General features: G+C 43.2%; 1 protein-coding gene across 4 annotated transcripts; it reads right to left on the bottom strand.

Moving 5' to 3' along the window:
* Positions 1–10,831: 10,831 nt before the first annotated feature.
* On the bottom strand, positions 10,832–16,634 carry MCFD2 (multiple coagulation factor deficiency 2, ER cargo receptor complex subunit). Of its 4 annotated transcripts, XM_054064069.1 has the most exons (5): positions 15,726–15,868; positions 15,041–15,172; positions 14,326–14,471; positions 13,467–13,626; positions 10,832–12,299 (listed from the first exon to the last, which is right to left on the bottom strand). In XM_054064069.1, exons 2-5 carry the CDS (start codon positions 15,170–15,172, stop codon positions 12,168–12,170), a joined length of 570 nt encoding a protein of 189 aa, XP_053920044.1. In that variant the 5' UTR covers positions 15,726–15,868; the 3' UTR covers positions 10,832–12,167. The 4 variants fall into 4 exon arrangements, with proteins under 4 accessions (XP_053920044.1, XP_053920041.1, XP_053920042.1 ...); XM_054064066.1 differs by lacking the exons at positions 15,041–15,172; positions 15,726–15,868 and adding an exon at positions 16,502–16,634; XM_054064067.1 differs by lacking the exons at positions 15,041–15,172; positions 15,726–15,868 and adding an exon at positions 16,127–16,276.
* Between the last annotated feature and the right edge of the window lie 956 nt (positions 16,635–17,590).

Raw genomic sequence — 17,590 nt, 5'->3', positions numbered from 1 at the left:
AATTCCCACCTCTTTAGAGACCTAGTGGATTATCAGAAAAATATCCAACCCACATGGTACGTCATGGTACATACTAGCTGTGAATGAATACAAAGACCTATTCATCACTCCTAGTGCTCACATAACTGACAGATTAAATCATTCTCTCGCTGTGAAGATGACAGTGGCCCAAGAGCTAATGCTGTCTAACAGTTTCCATTAGAAGGTCTCGCTTCTCATTGTTTATAATTTTGCCAGGCTTCAGCTGCTTGAGTTGGAATTTTCCATGCCATGTGTCGCCAGAAACTGGATGAATAGTCATGGCATTTTCAAGCTCATATATCACTGAAAAGTCACTTAAACACAAATTTTCAGAGGGTAACTGTACATCTCGCCTTTCTTCAGGAAGCAGGAAAAATATTTGGCGTTAGATGCTCCCCAGACGTCGGTGCTCAGGCTGAAGTTGTAGTCATAGATAAACAGCCTGGGTGCAAGAGGTTCCAAGTCCAAGGCTCTCAACTTTAGTAGACATTCTTGATGTTTTTTTTCCAAAATGACCAATGTCTTTTGAAGCTGTGCTTCGATCCACTGACATACTTAGTTCCATATTGTAGCCCATGTTGTTGACAGAACTGTTTTAAGCAGACTGAGATTACGCTACCAGAGAGCACAATTCAGGAAGATGGCATCTAATGGCTGAAGTTTGACCATAACTTGGGTTTGGATGTGTATGATGGCTTCACAGCTCTCCGCTGTTCACCCTTTATCTTCTCCACTGCTGTCCAGTTGTCCTGTTTCTGAGTGGCATTCCCAGTCATATAGGATCAGGACCAGTTTTTCAGATCTCCTTGCTAGTCTGAGCACCAGGCTGAAGTTACTAGTTCCTGGAGATGTTATTTTGACAGTTTTAGAATGACTTTAATTTGGTCCACTGAATCAACATTTTTCTCCACATTTCCAAACAATACTGGAGATGTCAACAGGAAGAGATTTCAGGCTGATATGTCTCCAGGTGTGGTGGTTGTGTCGGGAGGCCTTTGGTGACCAGAAACAAGTGGCACGGGTGTGGGCCAGGAGCGGGATGGGGTTTTGCAGACCTAAAGTTTTTGAGGATGATATACCATTTCTGAGAATAGTATCTGCAGAAGACAGCTCAATTGCATATTGAGTGGAAATGTGCACTCTGATCTGCAGTCTGTATAACCCTTTCCCCAGAAATATATTTATTACAGTGAGCTTTACAAGCCCCTAGAAAGGACCTCTAACTGCCACAGGAATCTGAGAAGGCTTGTCTAAGGTCCCTAGATGAGTTTTTCCTTAACCATTGCTCAACCTAGAAAACTTCCAGATCTCAGTAAAAGCTCTGTGTGTGCTATGTTTTCCCAAACTGTGCATCAATGTGAATTGTAGGAGCTATTGGCTAGAAACTGTCTACAGGAAGACTTTCTAACCACCTAGAATATTTCCATTTAACTACCCACACTACTGGACCTTCAGATGATAGTAAACTTTAATAAACTCCAATAAACTTGAATTCCAATTAAACTGGATAGCTTGGGCCCATTTAGTAACATTAGCCTAGGAAAACAGTATTCAGGATGACCTGCAAAAAATAGCTGATCGTTTCCTGTACTCTGCTTTGGGTTTTGTAGTTGTACCGTATCCTGTAATGGCATTGCCATGGTGTTAGCAGTATCTTAGCTGGCTGATTTAAAGCTAGTTGGGTATGTCATTGCCATACTGCAATTTTAATAAGGTCTGTGGTAGAGACACATCTGCAGTCAGAAATTGTCGTCATTCTGCACTGCCAGCATGGGGTAATATGCTGCACAAATCCTCAAGCCAGATCTTAGGAAATTAATCTGGATCCTATAAACGTTTTAGTGGGGGGAAGCAAAAATGCTTGCATGGCTTGCCAGGTCTTTTTGTCTCGTAGGTAGGACTTCATATGGAGGAAGTGGTCTTTTCCCTTGGTCATAATAAAATGACTTTATATTTTTGCTACAATGGAAAGATCATGCTTTATACAGATCACACTGTACAGTATTCAGTAAATTGCAGATGTCCTTAAGTTTCCATTAGAAACTTTGTTTTATTTCTGTTCCTCCCTTTGCCAAAATTAGCCCTGTACACCTACAACTTCACAGGCATAGTATTATTCTGGGAAAGATATTTTGGAAGAGTTGGAGGAAACTGGTCAAGGTGTTTAAGAGAGATGATGGCTAAAAAAAAAAATGAGATCATCTGCTTGGAGAGTTTCCTGAAGACTTTTTGGCTTGTCATATCCTGAAAATTCATTTGCCTAGAGATTCAGAAAATATTTCAGATCTGTTGATCTTGGCTAGAAACAGTGCCTTTGAATAGTTTTAGGCTGTCTGGTGACAGAATTATTTGGTTACTGAAAGTGGTTCCTGCCTCAGTGTGTGTACGTATACGTCTTATGTGTTCTTTGGAGAACTTAACTCAACTACTCAGTGCCAACGTGCTCATAAATTTAAGGTGGCATATGTAAGGTTTCTAAACAACTCTTCATGTATCCTAAACAGACCTGGTCCTTCTCCAAGACTAGTCCTACCTACATTGACTGCTGTCTAAAATCCACACCGGTGTGTTTCCTCACTCCCACTCCAATCCATGTTGAGGCTGACAGCGTGGCTTTACAGTCCCTTCTGCGCACTCTCTGGAGAACTCTCTCAAAAAAAACAGCATTCAGATCTCTTTCCACTCATCCCAGTCCTCTTTCCTGGTTCAAAAAAAATCATGCCTGCCATGATTTGTGCCAATGTATCAGTCCTTGATAGCTGCACACCACACATGATGAGAGTTACAGTGGTCAATATTACTTTTCAGCGTATGTATTTTGTGGCTTGTTTCTGGTTTCATGACAAAATAAGTTCTGAGGCATAACGTTACTGTTCTTAAACAGGATTTCTTTCAAAATATGTGCTTAGGCTTTCTCATTAGCAGGTCATTTTTAAAGATAGTTCTTGAAGTGTGACCAAAACTAGAGGCAAACTGATTCTTTAGACAATTTGCAGTGTTGCTTACTTTAAATAAGAATGTGACATCTGGAAAGGGTATAGCTGTGCTACTGCATTAATGTGGTCTCTTGGGATAACTATTTACCCACTGCACCACCCCCTTAGTTTGTACTAAAGGTTATGGTGTAGCAATGTCAACAGTAAAGTCTGCCCAGCATGTACCACCAACTATAGGACACCCGACATGTTTCATGAGACCTTGATTTTAGTTAATAGTATTGCCAGACTTTAACATCTAAGCTTTGAACTTTCTGAGCTCCTGACTTTAGTCAGTTTTGTTGTTGTTGAAGTTGGACTTGACTACCTACAAATTGCTGTAGCCTATGTGTGTTTTTGGGAGAAGTATGACACCACGCTTTCTCTGTTTATATTCCATCAGCACCTGTTCTTGGCCACTATTTGAAGCAACCTGTTGGGCTAGATAGGCCTTTGTTTGACTCAGTGTGGATGCTCTTACACTATTATATATTCTCAGTGTCAACAAAAATAGTGAACTATTGGATGAAAACAGGGGTAGAAAGTCAATTCATCATTTTAAGGCCTCTTAGTCTTTTTACTGTTCTTTTTGTGAAGACTTGAATCCTAAGCAAAGCGTTATCTTGGCATTAAGGATATGCTTTTTACCCCCATTCTGGTTCAAAGTGTTCACTTCTGGCTCTTGACAATCCCATTTTGAACACGCTCAGTAGAAACCTAGTAAAGTTTTTGCACTTAGATGTTGTTGACAGTGAACATACCCTGACAGGACTAAGCAGTAAATGCTGGTTGCAGACTGCTCTGCCCCACAGCACAGGAACAGAGTGCAGCAGGCTGTTGTTCTCTGGGACTGAAGAACTGCCAGGCTGGAAGGCAGAAGTGATGAACAAGTTTCCAGGGGTTTTCAAGTGGGAAAATGTGTTGTGAGGGTAAGAAGTTGAAATGTAAAACTGACATCTAGGTGGATTAGGGAGAAACTAGAATATGGCTGGCTCAATAAAAGTCTGCAGATATGGTAAGGAGAAGAGGAAAGGCTTAAAGCAGGGCAAGAGAAGGATGGTCTGTGATCTTGGAGAAGACTTCTCTGAGACCTGGAGCTGAGCACAGGCATCCTGTGTTTTCTTTCTGTGTTCACCTCTTGGCTGTGGAACCCACTGTAAAGAACTTCTTCTCCTGATACAAGTCCACATAGATGTTGACAGTCATAGACTCACTGAGAGACAGGCTTTCACCAGAGGTGATCTGGGGAAGTTGACTCCATCTTTCTATCCCAAGACCAAGTTAAATCACCCCAAGCTACAGTATCTTGTTGATAACGAAGCTTTGCCCAATGTCTAATCTAAATATCTCAAGCTGTTTTGTTTATATTTCTTTATGCTTTATTCTTCCTGGTGTTTCCACCAAGAACATATTTTTTCTTTAGTCTTTGCAACAACTTTTTAGTGAAAGACTATTAACCTTCCTTCTCCTAAGTGGTTAATTCTTCAGCAACCTCCTCCCACACACATTTCTTGCAATCTCCCCTCACATTTTCTGGACTTCTGTCGATTTCTGCTGATCTCTTCTGGCCTATTGCCAAATAGTTCACACCTTCTTGAAGTGCAGTGCATTAAATAGGACATGGTCATCCAGGTGAGTCTTTAACAATGGGGATCAGTCCACATGGACTCTTTCAGTAGTCTTTAAGACCCATTAGACAATCCAATGTGAGGGCTTTGCCATTCATGTTCACCTTGTTGCACCACAGTTCCTGGATATTTCTCTTGTGAGCTGGTACCTAGGCAGTTAAGCAAGTATAGATGAGTATTTCTGTGTAAGCATGGTATTCTGCACTATTGAATTCCATTAATTTTATATTACTTCTCTAAATATATCAAGATAATTTTAATTTCTGATCTTTTAGCATCTATAACATCTACAGTCCTTCCTTGCTCCATCTGCAAGTTTAATCTTCATATTTCATATTCCATCTTCTACACCTTCAATGAAGACATCAAATAAAATTTGAAATGGACCAAGGCCCACAGAACCCCTTGCAAAACACATCTATTTTTATACGTTATGAGGGAAATACCCCTTGGATACATTATCCAACCAGACTTGACCTCCTGCCCCTTCCTAAAGCAGTTTCATTTACATCACAGTTCACTAGCCTGTTCATGAGGATGTTACAGGAAGTACTGCTAAAGGCCTTGCAAATGAAATAAATAAAGAAACAAACAGGCAAATAAATAAATAAATACATATCTGTGGCCATTACTTTACCCTGCAGGTTTTGCATATTTTAGGCTGAATTCTACCACTTTTCCCCAGTAATAATTGCACAGTCTGCTTGCTGCTAACCTTTTCAGTAAAGATTGATGAAAAAGAAAGGAAAAAAAGGACATAAAAGTCTTTGGATTCTTTGACATTCTCTGCAGATAGCACCCCTTCCCATCTTTGAGTAGTGGTCCAAACTTCCCTTTTTTCTCTTACAACTTTACCTGTACCATTTGTTTTACTTTTGGTAAGTTCGCTAGTTGCGTCTTGCACATTTTGTCTTTTCTAACTGCATACACCCCCGCGTTTCCCCCATAAATGGAGTATTGTGCTAGGTTCTCAACCAGCTGACCTAGTCTCTCCTTCACAGGTATCTCTCTTTTATGCTTGCAGTCAATTAAAGGTTCTGAATTAGCTGACTTCTCCTGAATTTCCTTACTTTATTCTAAACTGGCACATGCTGCGCTTGGTTTCTTATTAGCATTTCTTGAACAAACTGACAGCTCTCCATAATTTGCTTTTCCCTTGGATTTGCCTCTTATGAGATCTTTCCTACCTGTTCTCTGAATTTATTGGCCTCTGCCTTTTTGAAATCTAGTGCTGTCAGTCACTCAGTTGGATCAAGTGGCAGAAGTTGACACTATGTTCACTGCAGTAATGATTTATCATAAAATGTCATACCTGGCAGTAGACTTTGAGTCATATATTACACTGCCCTCTACCTACATAGAATCATAGAATTCCTTTACTGGAAAAGACCTTTGATATCATCAAGTCAAACTGCACCTGTCCTCTACAAAATCATATCCCTAAGCATTTCATCTACCAATCTTTTAAATACCTCCAGGGATGGTGACTCAATCACCTCCCTGGGCAGCCCCTTCCAGTAATCGCTAACCATTTCAGAGAAGAAATTTTTCCTAATGTCTAATCTGAACCTCCTCTGGCACTGCTTAAGGCCATTCCCTCTCATTCTGTCACCTGCCACTTGGGAGAAGAGACCAACACCCACCTCTCTACAACCTCCTTTCAGGCAGTTGTAGACAGTGATAAGGTCTCCCCTCAGCCTCCTCTTCTCAAGGCTAAACAGCCCCAGTTCCCTCAGCTGCTCCTCATAAGACTTGTTCTCCAGCCCTTCACCAGCTTTGTTGCTCTTCTCTAGACACGCTCCAGCACCTCATCTTTCTTGTAGCGAGAGGCCTGGAACTGAACACAGTATTCGAGGTGCGGTCTCACCAGTGCCGAGTACAGAGGCAGAATCACCTCCCTGGACCTGCTGGCCACACCGTTTCTGATACAAGCCAAGATGCCATTGGCCATCTTGGCCATTTGGGCACACTGCTGGCTCATGTTCAGTCAGCTGTAAATCAACACCCCCAGGTCCTTCTCTAGGCAGCTTTCTAGCCGGACTTCTCCTAGTCTGTAGCACTGCATACAGTTGTTGTGCTCCAAGTGCAGGACCCGGCATTTGGCTTTGTTAGACCTCATCCCGTTGGCCTCAGCCCATTGATCCGGCCTGTTCAGATCCCTCTGTAGAGCCTCCCTATCCTCAAGCAGATCAACACTTCCTCCCAATTTAGTGTCATCTGCGAACTTACTAAAGGTACATTCAATCCTTTCATCCAGGTCATTGATAAAGATATTGAATAGAACTGGACCCAGCACCAAGCCTTGGGGACACCACTTGTGACTGGCCTCCAGCTGGAGTTAACCCCATTTATTACAACTCTTTGGGCCTGGATATTGAGCTGTTTTTTAACCCAGGAGAGGGTGCGCCTGTCCAGGCCAGTGGCAGACGTTTTTTCAAGCAGTACTGTGAGAAACTGTGTCAAAGGCTTTATTGAAGTCCAAGAAGACTACATCCACAGCCTTTCCCTCATCCATTAAGAGGGTCACCTTGTTGTAGAAGGTGATCAGGTTAGTTTGGCAGGACCTGCCTTTCATAAACCCATGCTGACTGGGCCTGATCACCCAGTTCTCTTAGATGTACTGTATGATAGCACCCAAGATGACCTGTTCTGTGATCTTCCCCAGCACCAAGGTCAGAATACAGACCTGTAGTTCCCTGGATCCTCCCGCCAACCCTTCATGTAAATGGGTATAACACCAGCCAGCTTCCTGTCAAGTGGAACTTCCCCTGTCAGCCAAGACTGCTGGTAGATGATGGAAAGGGGTTTGGCAAGTACTGCTGCCAGCTCCCTTAATACCCTCGGGTGGATCCCATTCAACCCCATAGTCTTGTGAATGTCTAATTGGCTGAGCAAGTCTTTAACCATTTCCTCACAGATCATGGGAGCTTTGTTCTGTCCTTCATCCCTGTCTTCTGGCTCAGGAGGCTGATCACCCAGAGGACATCTTACCTTATTACCTTACTATAAAAGACTGAGGCAAAGAAGGCATTAAATACCTCACTGTTTTCCTCGTCCCTTTTCACTAATGTCCCCCCTGTGCAGTAAAGGATGGAGATTCTCTTTCGCTCTCCTTTTGTTGTTCATATATTTGTAGAAAAATTTTTTATTCTCTTTCACAGAATTGGCCAATTTAAGTTTTAGTTGAGCTTTAACCCTTCTGATTTTGTCTCTAAATGATCTCACGTCATCCCTGTTGTCCTCCAGAGATGCTTGACACCTTCCAAAGCTCATATGCTTTTTTTCTGAGACCCACACAGATCTCTCTGGTCAGCCAAGCTGGTTTTCTCCCACGCTGCCTCATTTTCTGGCACACGGAGACAGTCTGATCTTGCGCTGCCATGATTTCCTTCTTAAAGAGCATCCAGCCCTCTGGGGCTGCCTTGCCCCTAAAGACTGTCTCCCATGGAACTTTTATCAACCAGATTCTGAACAGTCCAAAGTCTGCCCTCTGGAAGGCCAAAGCGGCCGTTCTGCTGACCCTCCTCGTTTCTCCTAGAACTGAGAATTCTGTCATCTCATGATTGCTATGCCCCAGTTGTCCTTCAACCACCACATCTCCCACAAGGCCTTCTCTGTTCACAGACAGCAGGTCCAGCGAGGTGCCTTCCCTAGATGGCTCACTCACCAGTTGTGTCAGGAAGTTAAAACTCTAAAACTGCTGCTCAGCTGAAGAAAGTAGAAATTATTAGTGTGTTAGCCATTAGGATTTAGGGTGTTGTTCAGAATTTAGAAAGAAGAATGGGAAGACAAATGTAACTTCAGATGAACCTTCTCTAAGGCAGCAATAACTGCCCTTACAATGGATCTTATTCAATATCGACAGACGATCTGTGCAGATGAAACATTTAGAACACAAATTCCTTATGATAATAGATAATCCAGGCTAAGATATGAAATGATCCTTGCTCTAACTTGTTTACTAAAAAATTAGAAAGTTCTGCAGCTGTTCCATGGTGCAATCAGCAGTGAGACTGTAATAGGGGAGAGGAAGAAAAAAGCAATAAGCTTCACCTTAAGCAAAAACAGCTGATCAGACCATACTGGACCTATGCCTTCTAAGAACAGAAGCTCTTACTGACATCTAATGCAAAAGCAGTAAGGATTCAGGTCCTCTTAAAACCCTCAAATGTTCTTTAATGTTGTTTGAGATCAGTGTAGATACCTTGTGGACCCCACTGTAAGTCAACTACACGTAGTCAAGACATCAGGCCAAGCCTAGTGCTTATATTAGAAAGCCTTACTGTTACACAATTCTTTTTACTAACAGTAGTACAATGAAAGTTTCTTTAGTATCAACTGATGTCCATTTGTCTTCCCTAAACAATGAAAATTAACTACTAGTAACCACTCCCAGCTATGGTAAATTTTTATGACAGGTTTGAAGTAATAAAAATGTGGCTATCATAGTGGTAATGTGGTGATGGAAGACAGAGGTGCAAGCCTCACCTATAACCAGAGCAGTGATGTTGGTTTAGAGAAATCCAGGTTGTTGAATCCAAGTTAGAATACAAACCACAGGGAATAAATGCACAGTGTCAATACGCTATCTAGTGGCTATATCAATTATGACATTTTCCTGAATTACTGTTCTTCCACTTATGAACTGTAGTATTAAAAAATACGTTAGATGAAAGCAGGGTTTGTAAGTCTGTCATCATTCCTTAATGTATCCAAGACATTTTGAGGTTATAGGCAACAAACAATAATAATAAAAAAAGATAGTAAAACCTTTGTGAATATGCAGACAAAACTGTCGCTAGGGAGTTCTAGGCAGTCATTCTTGTCATTGATGGCATTATGGCAGGCACTGGACAAGCAATATAGCTGTTTCTCTTATACAGATTATGCTCTAGATAGACTAACAAAAAAAGCAGCTTGGTTTAGGAATGCTTCAAGAAGAAGTTTAAATATTTTCTTTAGCTGCTAGATTATGTAATATTTTATGCGGCAAAAGCAGACAATCTACTTTAACCTTGGCACATCGTATACGGCAATGCAAGGCCACTTGTGTTCTCCTCTAATGGGGAAAACTAACACCCATCCCTTGAACATAGACTAAGAAGAGGTGAAGATAACACACAGCAGCATTCTCCCATTTTTCTTTTTCTGCCAGGAATGACTGACCTTCAGTAAATCACGTACCCCTTCTACTTCGTTATTTATCTTACCTGTGAAATGGAGATAATACTGTTCTATGGATGCTAAAATAGCTTTATAGTTGATAAAGGCCGTATTTTCTATATTAGATATAGAAAACAGAAAACAGAAAATACTATATAACATATGACCAGAACATTTAGGGTGCTACATGAGCTACAATGAGCACAAAAAAGGGTTGTATTTAAAAAAAAAAAAAAAAAAAAAAAAAGAGTCTGACTCACCATTGCTCTCAGCAATTTTTCACTTTTCTAATTAATAACTAAGAAAGCTCCCAAGACAGCTGTTAAACCATTTATCTTTGAGTGCACTTAATTAAATATGGATATTTGTTTTAGGAGGCTGAGTAAAGACATGATGATACACGTTTCATCTTAAGTAGCATTTTTTGAACTGTTCTTTCTAGGAAGGCAGAAATTTTGGTTTGATCTTTCTTTAAGATGCACCATAAGTCAAAGGTGCCAATTTTGTTTTCCATTTTCAGTAAATAATTTTTCTATTTATACATACTCCCGAACTCTTAAACAAGTTTAAAATACTTGGCAAACAACGTTCACATTACCTGTATTTATCATAATTATTCCTGACATCAAGTTTCTACTGTCCATGTCTTTTGCCACATAGAATAGCAGTTAATAAATATGTATATATATACAACATACGTATATAAATGTACCCTAGAGGTGCTTGCAGGACTAGGTTTCCAGGCTGCACTTGATAAGAAAACCATTATTATTAAGAGCAGTGCTTAAAAGTCAGTTCCTTGGTCTTGTTCTTTCATCCCAAATAAATCCAAAACTCTGAGCCTTATGCAATAACCATAACAGAGTTGGCAAGTCTACGTGAAACCTGATTTAAGTGCTCAAAGCTGATGAGCTTAACCTCTTTTCCCCTCCTAGCCGCAAGCTCCACAGTGCACAAACCCCAACTTATTTTTATTGCTTGTACAACCAGCACAACTCTTGACACAAAAATATTAAAATAAATAATCAGTACAAGAGAAAAAAGTCTGACACTCAGGATTTGTTGCATAAACATTTAAACAGAAGAAATAATTTCTTTTACAAACATGTTTGTCTTCTATAAGAACAATTTTGTACAGAAAATAGCTCTTTAACATTTTACAGAAATATGTTAACATTCAGATTTTTCTATTAATGGACAACAATTCAATGCAATTTAAGATTTCAGTTATGGTTCAGAGTCAGGAAATATCAATAAAACAGCAATACATCACTTCTCCAATATCCTTAAAACTGCTTGACTTACCAAGTGTTGAGTCAAGACACTGAAAATTTTCCTGGAACCATGCTAATTTGCACATGATCGAGTATCTCAAAACTGATAGTTATGAAATACTTCCTGAAAGTAACACCATAATTTAAGTGTCAGGGAATATGAACTTAAACCTTAAGAAGGCAGCAATACTTGCTCACTGAGATTATCCTGCTGCTTAATACTCTAAAAACCAAATTGAACAGAAGCTTTTATTATTAAATAATTAGTTTGCGGTTAATGTGACCTCCGAAAACGAGATAGCAGAAGCTACTCGAGTAAATGCTATACAGCATTAATACAACATATAAATGTAAGAAAAATACTTTCTATTCCTTAAGAAAGCATCATGGCAGGTAGTGGAAAAAAAAAATCAGTAAATTAAGATATAAAAAGGTATATCTGTAAAAGATGAGAAGAAACTGAAAAATATGTGTATATATTTCTATGTAAAATATAAGGGTATGCTAGGAAATATATATTTCTTAAAACATTAGTTTTCTTCAAAGATTGTCTTGAAGTCCATATGGCATCACGTGGACCTCACACAAAAACCACAAACACCTTCCTCTACAACACCTGTTTCTAGCACCTGTACTTACATGGAAGTTTCCTTTGAAATTAGTGGGAAGGCAAGGACATTTATCCTTGAAGTACAACTATATGCAGTAATCTTCTCTTGCTTTCAAGTTATTTTATAAGCTTAAGTAGAAGATGTAAGCAAACAAGTACTATATAACCCAATGACAGAAAAACTGAAATTTATATTGTACACGATCTATTTAGTATTCATAAACAGCCACTGGAGAGTTTGCCAGCTGAGCCCTATGTGAGTACTGTTGACACATCCATCCTTCAAGATTCAATTGTGTGGCTTTGTTTAGTCAAACACGGCTCTTGCTCTGAGTTAGCCAGTCTCTCAACACCTACAACTTTCAAATAAATTCAGCTAGAACTGGTACAACTCTCCTTCTCACAGCACAGAGGTTGATATGAGACAGTAATGAATCACATTATACTGGTTCACATTTCCATGTAGTTAGAAGGAGAACCAAGCCCCCTGCAAATCTTATTCCAGTGATTTTGCAAATTCTGCATAGTCAATGTATCCGTCATTGTTCTTATCATCATCTCTTAAGACATCATCTATTAGACTAATCAGCTCTTCTTCCTTCATTGCCTGGGTATGTTCACCACCTTCCTACAAGAACAAAACCACATTGAACAGTTTAGCAGTGCATCCCATCTAATGGCACACATGACAGATTACTGACAACCAAGATTTTGCTCAGCTGTTCATGTCCGGTGCCTAATTTGGCACTATCATTTATATCAGTTCAAGGAACTTTTACCAGGTGCAAGCTACGAAGTCTCTGAATGTCAGAACAAGTGACTGTATCCAGTTAATATTCTTAACCAGAAGTTCTAAAAGCTGAATAGTACAGTCTACAGAGATGGATAATAATCTAACAGATGTATTCTTAATTTGGATCTTGATGTATTATAGACACTATAGTTTCCATACAGTACAGAAATATCTTCCTATTTGTCAGGACTTGCAAAAATGCAGAGCCTGACAGCAACGGAGTAGTGAAAAAAACCAGCACTATAGCTTAAAGTCAGTAAAATTCTTGTTAACACCCTTTACATGCAAAGTGGAACACAAAGACATGCCTTTGCATAGGAAACAGCAAATCATTATTCTGTTCTCAGCTAGGTATTTTTTGCCACGGGTGCATGCAGGAAGCTATGCTATTCTGAATTGTAACTTCCAGAAGGTCAGCATGAGATAATGTGCTGGTATTATCTTCCAAAGGATTGCATCTTCTTACTTTGTCCTTAAATGTTCCTAGCTGAGAAGAGAATTCGTGTTTTGAAAAAGGCGGACCGGACTGGTTCCTTTAATGCCAATTATGTGCAAGAGTCTCTTATAGTTTCTGTATCCACAGCAGTAACGTTTGAAGTTGAAAAAGAGCAGTCTTACAACCTTGAACACCATTGTATCACGTGCTGTTTCTATAAACCCTCATGAACATTATCCCATTTTGGATAATTTCCCCTTCTCCCCATCTCTGCCTACCAAACTATCCCCTCTCTCAAATTGTTTTCACTCTGCAGTCCTTCCTCATTCTAAAGTTTAGACTACAATGGAGACTTCTTGAAAAGTGCAACATGACATGAAAAGCTATATTAAAACTAGCACATTTAGAAATCAAACCAACATTACCAGGGAGAAAAATAATCTCATTTTCAGGCAAAACTGTAACTGCACTGAAGATGTGTTGTATCTGTTCTGTTCCATTGTAAGCTGCTTTTAGAAAGTCACAACTGTTTTCAAACACACACACTATTACAAAATTCCAGTTACCTCTTTGTGGACATGTGATATAGCAGTAGCAAGTTCTAACCCATCTAGCAAATTATTGCCATCGTAATCATGCATTTTGAAGTAATGAAGCTGCAACTCTTGTGGAGACATCTCAGCTTCTGGTTTCTCAATAACACCTTCCAAATGTTCCATGATGTGGCTAAGAAAAAAACCCAACAAACCCACAACATATCTGTCAGTTAATATTTAATGCTCTGTTTACATCAAATTTACTCTTTGATCAGACAGTCAAGTACACAGGAAATACTGTATCTCTAAAAGCACCCTGGACAACAGAAAGTTTCAGCTTTATACCAAGATGAAGGGAGTACAAAGGTTGTTTGTTACAGGTGCTGCTGTGGCCTCTAATATGTTATATCTTCTGTTTATCTTCTGTCCTACTTAGCAGCTTATCAGAAGAACTGAAGCAGTGCCAAAAATCTGCTTTTGGCTGTCTTCCAAAGCACAGGAACCAGAGGAAGATCTTTCCCAGTCAAACATGAAGTATTCTAGGAAGTTTTATTTGCTGCTTCCACTGTTTTGTCTCCACGAAGAAGCAAAGGAGAAAAAACTCTCACTCAATCTATTCAGAATATTACTTTGTCTAGAGCACACTGATCTAGGTAAGCATAATTCCTTACAGTATGAGTAGGGCTAAAGGGTCCACAGAGACATTCTAGGTCTAGTGTACCTAGAAACTTACGGACAAGCACATCTTATAACAGACTCCAGCTAGTCATACAACATCCTGAGAAAGGAGGGGTACCCTAGGCTTAATTCCAACTCATGGAACAAAACTTAAGAGATAAGCAAATCATTAAGAAGTAAAGTTTACATTTTTAGAACACTGAATACATACTCTTTATCTTGTACCAAGTTCTTATCGAGGCGAATATTTGATTGTTGACTCTCTCCTACATGTTCCTCAGCTAGGACAGAGATGAAGAACACAGCCAGAAAGCAGAGCAGAAGTATCCTAAAAACCCTCATGGACATCATGATCACCTACAAAAAGGTTGGAAAAGACCTTTAAGATCATCAGGTACAACCACAACTCTTACTCTGCCAAGTCCATCACTGAACCCCAAGTCCCTAGAAGCATATTCAAACATCTTTTAAATACCTCCAGGGAGGGTGACTCCACCACTTTCGTGGGCAGCCTTTTCCAGTGCTTGACAACCCTTTTGGTGAAGTAATTTTTCCCAATATCCAATCTAAACATCCCCTGGCACAACTTGAGGCTGTTTCTTGTCCTATTGCTTGTTACTTGGGTGAAGACATCAACACCCACCTCACTACAACCTCCTTTCAGGTAGTTGTAGACAGCAGCAAGGTCTCCCCTCAACCTCCTTTTTTCCAGACTAAGCTATCCCAGTTCCCTCGGCCGTTCCTCGCATGACTTGTTCTCCAGCCCCTTCACCAGCTTTGTTGCCCTTCTCTGGACACGCTCCAGCACTCCAGCACTCACTTGTAGTGAGGGGCCCCTCACTACATGTCCAGATTATCTATGCCATTTGCAGCCAACGTGAGTTAATTTCATCTTAAGCCAGCAGGGAGAGAAGTGCAGGCCTTACCCTTATGGTTGGGTCACCCCGTTTCTGTTGATTTGCTCCCATTTTTTTGGAAGAAGAAAGTGCTGAGAAGTCACAGACCTGTCCCCACAGCCATGGGAGCAAAGGTCGCTTACAGTGCCAAAGGGGCTGCATCTAATTAGAATCATAGAATCACAGAACAGTTTGGGTTGGAAGGGACCTTAAAGATCATCCAGTTCCAACTCCCCTGCCATGGGCAGGGACACCTACCAATGGATCAGGTGTTCAAGGCCCCATCCAACCTGGCCTTGAACACCTCTGGGGATGGGGCAGCCACAGCTTCCCTGGGCAACCTGTGCCAGTGCCTCACCACTCTCATGGGGAAGAAATTTCTTCTTACATCCAGTCTAAATCTGCCCCTCTCCACTTTATACCCATTGCCCCCAGTCCTATCACTACAAGCCTTTATGAACATGCTGTCTCCAGCTTTCTTGTAGCCCTTTTCAGGTACTGGAAGGTCACTCTAAATTCTCCTCAGAGCCTTCTCTTCTCCAGGCTGAACAATCCCAACTCTCTCAGCCTGTCCTCGTACAGGAGGTGCTCCAACTCTCTCATCATCCTCGTAGCCCTCCAACAGCTCCATATCCTTCTTATGCTGAGGATTCCAGAACTGGACACAGTATTCCAAATGAGGTCTCACAAGAGAGGAACAGAGGGGCAGAATCACCTCCCTCGCCCTGCTCGCCACACTTCTTTTGATGCAGCCCAGGATACAGTTGGCCTTCTGGGCTGCGAGCACACACTGCCGGCTCACGTCGAGCTTCTCATCGACCAGCACCCCCAAGTCCTTCTCTGTAGGGCTGTTCTCAATCGCATCTCATCTCCCATCCTGCACTGAAACCACTATTAATAATTAGCTGACCTATTCAACCTGCGCACCCTAAACAACGCACAACCCCAAAAACGCACTAGCAAGGCTCACCGCGCAGGGAAGCGAAACACTTCCTCTCCCCCTCCTCCCCCCTTCCTTTTCCTCCCACCTCCAGCAGCTCCAAACCCCGCTATGCCGCCAGCCCGGTGACTCCGCGAGGCGCCGCGACCTGCAACGCGGCCCCATTCCGTACTCACCTCCGACCCCGCGCACGCCCCGCCCCGCGCCCGGCGTCACCGCTCCCGCCGTTCCACGTGGAGCCCACACCGCTCCGCCCGCCGCGGGGCGTTCCCCTTCCCGCCGGGATCTCAATGGGGTCCAGCCAGGGGGAGCGGGGATGGCACCGGGAGGATTCAGTGTCTTCTCCCGTTGTGGGAGGCATTGCCCTTCCTACCGGGATCTCTTTCCGGGGAGAGAAGAGGCCCCTTGCCAAGGGAGCACTGCCGGGATCCAGCCCGGGGGGAACAGGGTGGCAGGGCTGGCGCCGGGAGGATGCAGCGCCCTCTCGCGTTGTGGGAGGCATTGCCCTTCCTACCGGGATCCGCTTCCCGGGGAGAGAAGAATCCCCTTACCAAGGGAACACAGCCAGGATTCCGCCAGGATCCAGCTGGTGGGAGAAGAGGGGGGAACAGGGATGGCAGGGCTGGTGCCGGCAGGATGCAGCGCCCTCTTCCGTTGTTGGATGCTTTGCCCTTCCTGCCGGGATCTCCTTCCGGGGTGGAGGAGAGCTCCCTTCCCAAGGGAGCACCGCCGGCATCCAGCCGAGGGTGGGAAAGGGGTGGCGCTGGGAGGATGCAGCGTGCTCTCCCGTTGTGGGCGGCGTTGCCCTCCCGCCAATCCCTTTCCCGGGGAGAGAAGAGTCCCCCTTCCCAAGGGAGAACAGCCAGGATCCAGCCGAGGGGAACAGGGATGGCAGCGATGGCGGTGGGAGGATGCGGCATCCCTTCCTGTTGTGGGAGGCACTGCCCTCCCGCCGGGATCCGCTTCCCGGGGGGAGGAGGGCCCCTTCCCAAGGGAGCATCGCTAGGATCCCACCGGGATCCAGCCAGGGGGGAGAACGGGGATGGCAGGGCTGGCACTGGGATGATGCAGCGTCCATTGCCTTCCCGCCGGGATCCCTTTCCTGGGGAGAGCCCCCTTCCCAAGGCAGCACTGCCAGGATCCCACCGGGATGCAGCTGGGGAGGAAAAGGATGGCAGGGCGGCTCCGGGAGGATGCAGCATCCCGTCCCTTTATGGGAGACATTGCTCTCCCGCCGGGATCCCTTTCCCGGAGGGAGGCGAGCCCCCTTCCCAAGGAAGTACCGCCGGGATACAGCCAGGGGAGGGAAACAGGGTGGCAGGGCTGGCGCCTCTCCTGTTGTGGGACGCATTGCCCTTCCTGCCGGGATCCCTTCCCAGGGAGAGGAGAGCCTCCCTTCCAATGGATCACCGCCAGGATCCAGCCGGGGAATGAACAGGGATGGCAGGGATAGCCCCGGGAGAATGCAGTATCCCCTCCCGTTTTGGGACGCATTGCCTTCCGGTCGGGATTCACTTCCCGGGGTGCAGGAGAGCCCTCTTCCTAAGGGTGCACCGCCAGGATCCCGCCTGGATCCAGCCGAAGGGAAGGGGGCCGGCAGGGCTGGAAGGGGCAGCGCCTGCCCTGCGTGTGCCCGCCCC

Source organism: Cuculus canorus, chromosome 3 (assembly GCF_017976375.1).
Source record: "Cuculus canorus isolate bCucCan1 chromosome 3, bCucCan1.pri, whole genome shotgun sequence".
NCBI classification, from domain to species: domain Eukaryota; kingdom Metazoa; phylum Chordata; class Aves; order Cuculiformes; family Cuculidae; genus Cuculus; species Cuculus canorus.
Note: the sequence above shows the minus strand (reverse complement) of the source record. Positions and strands in the feature narration are given on the sequence as shown.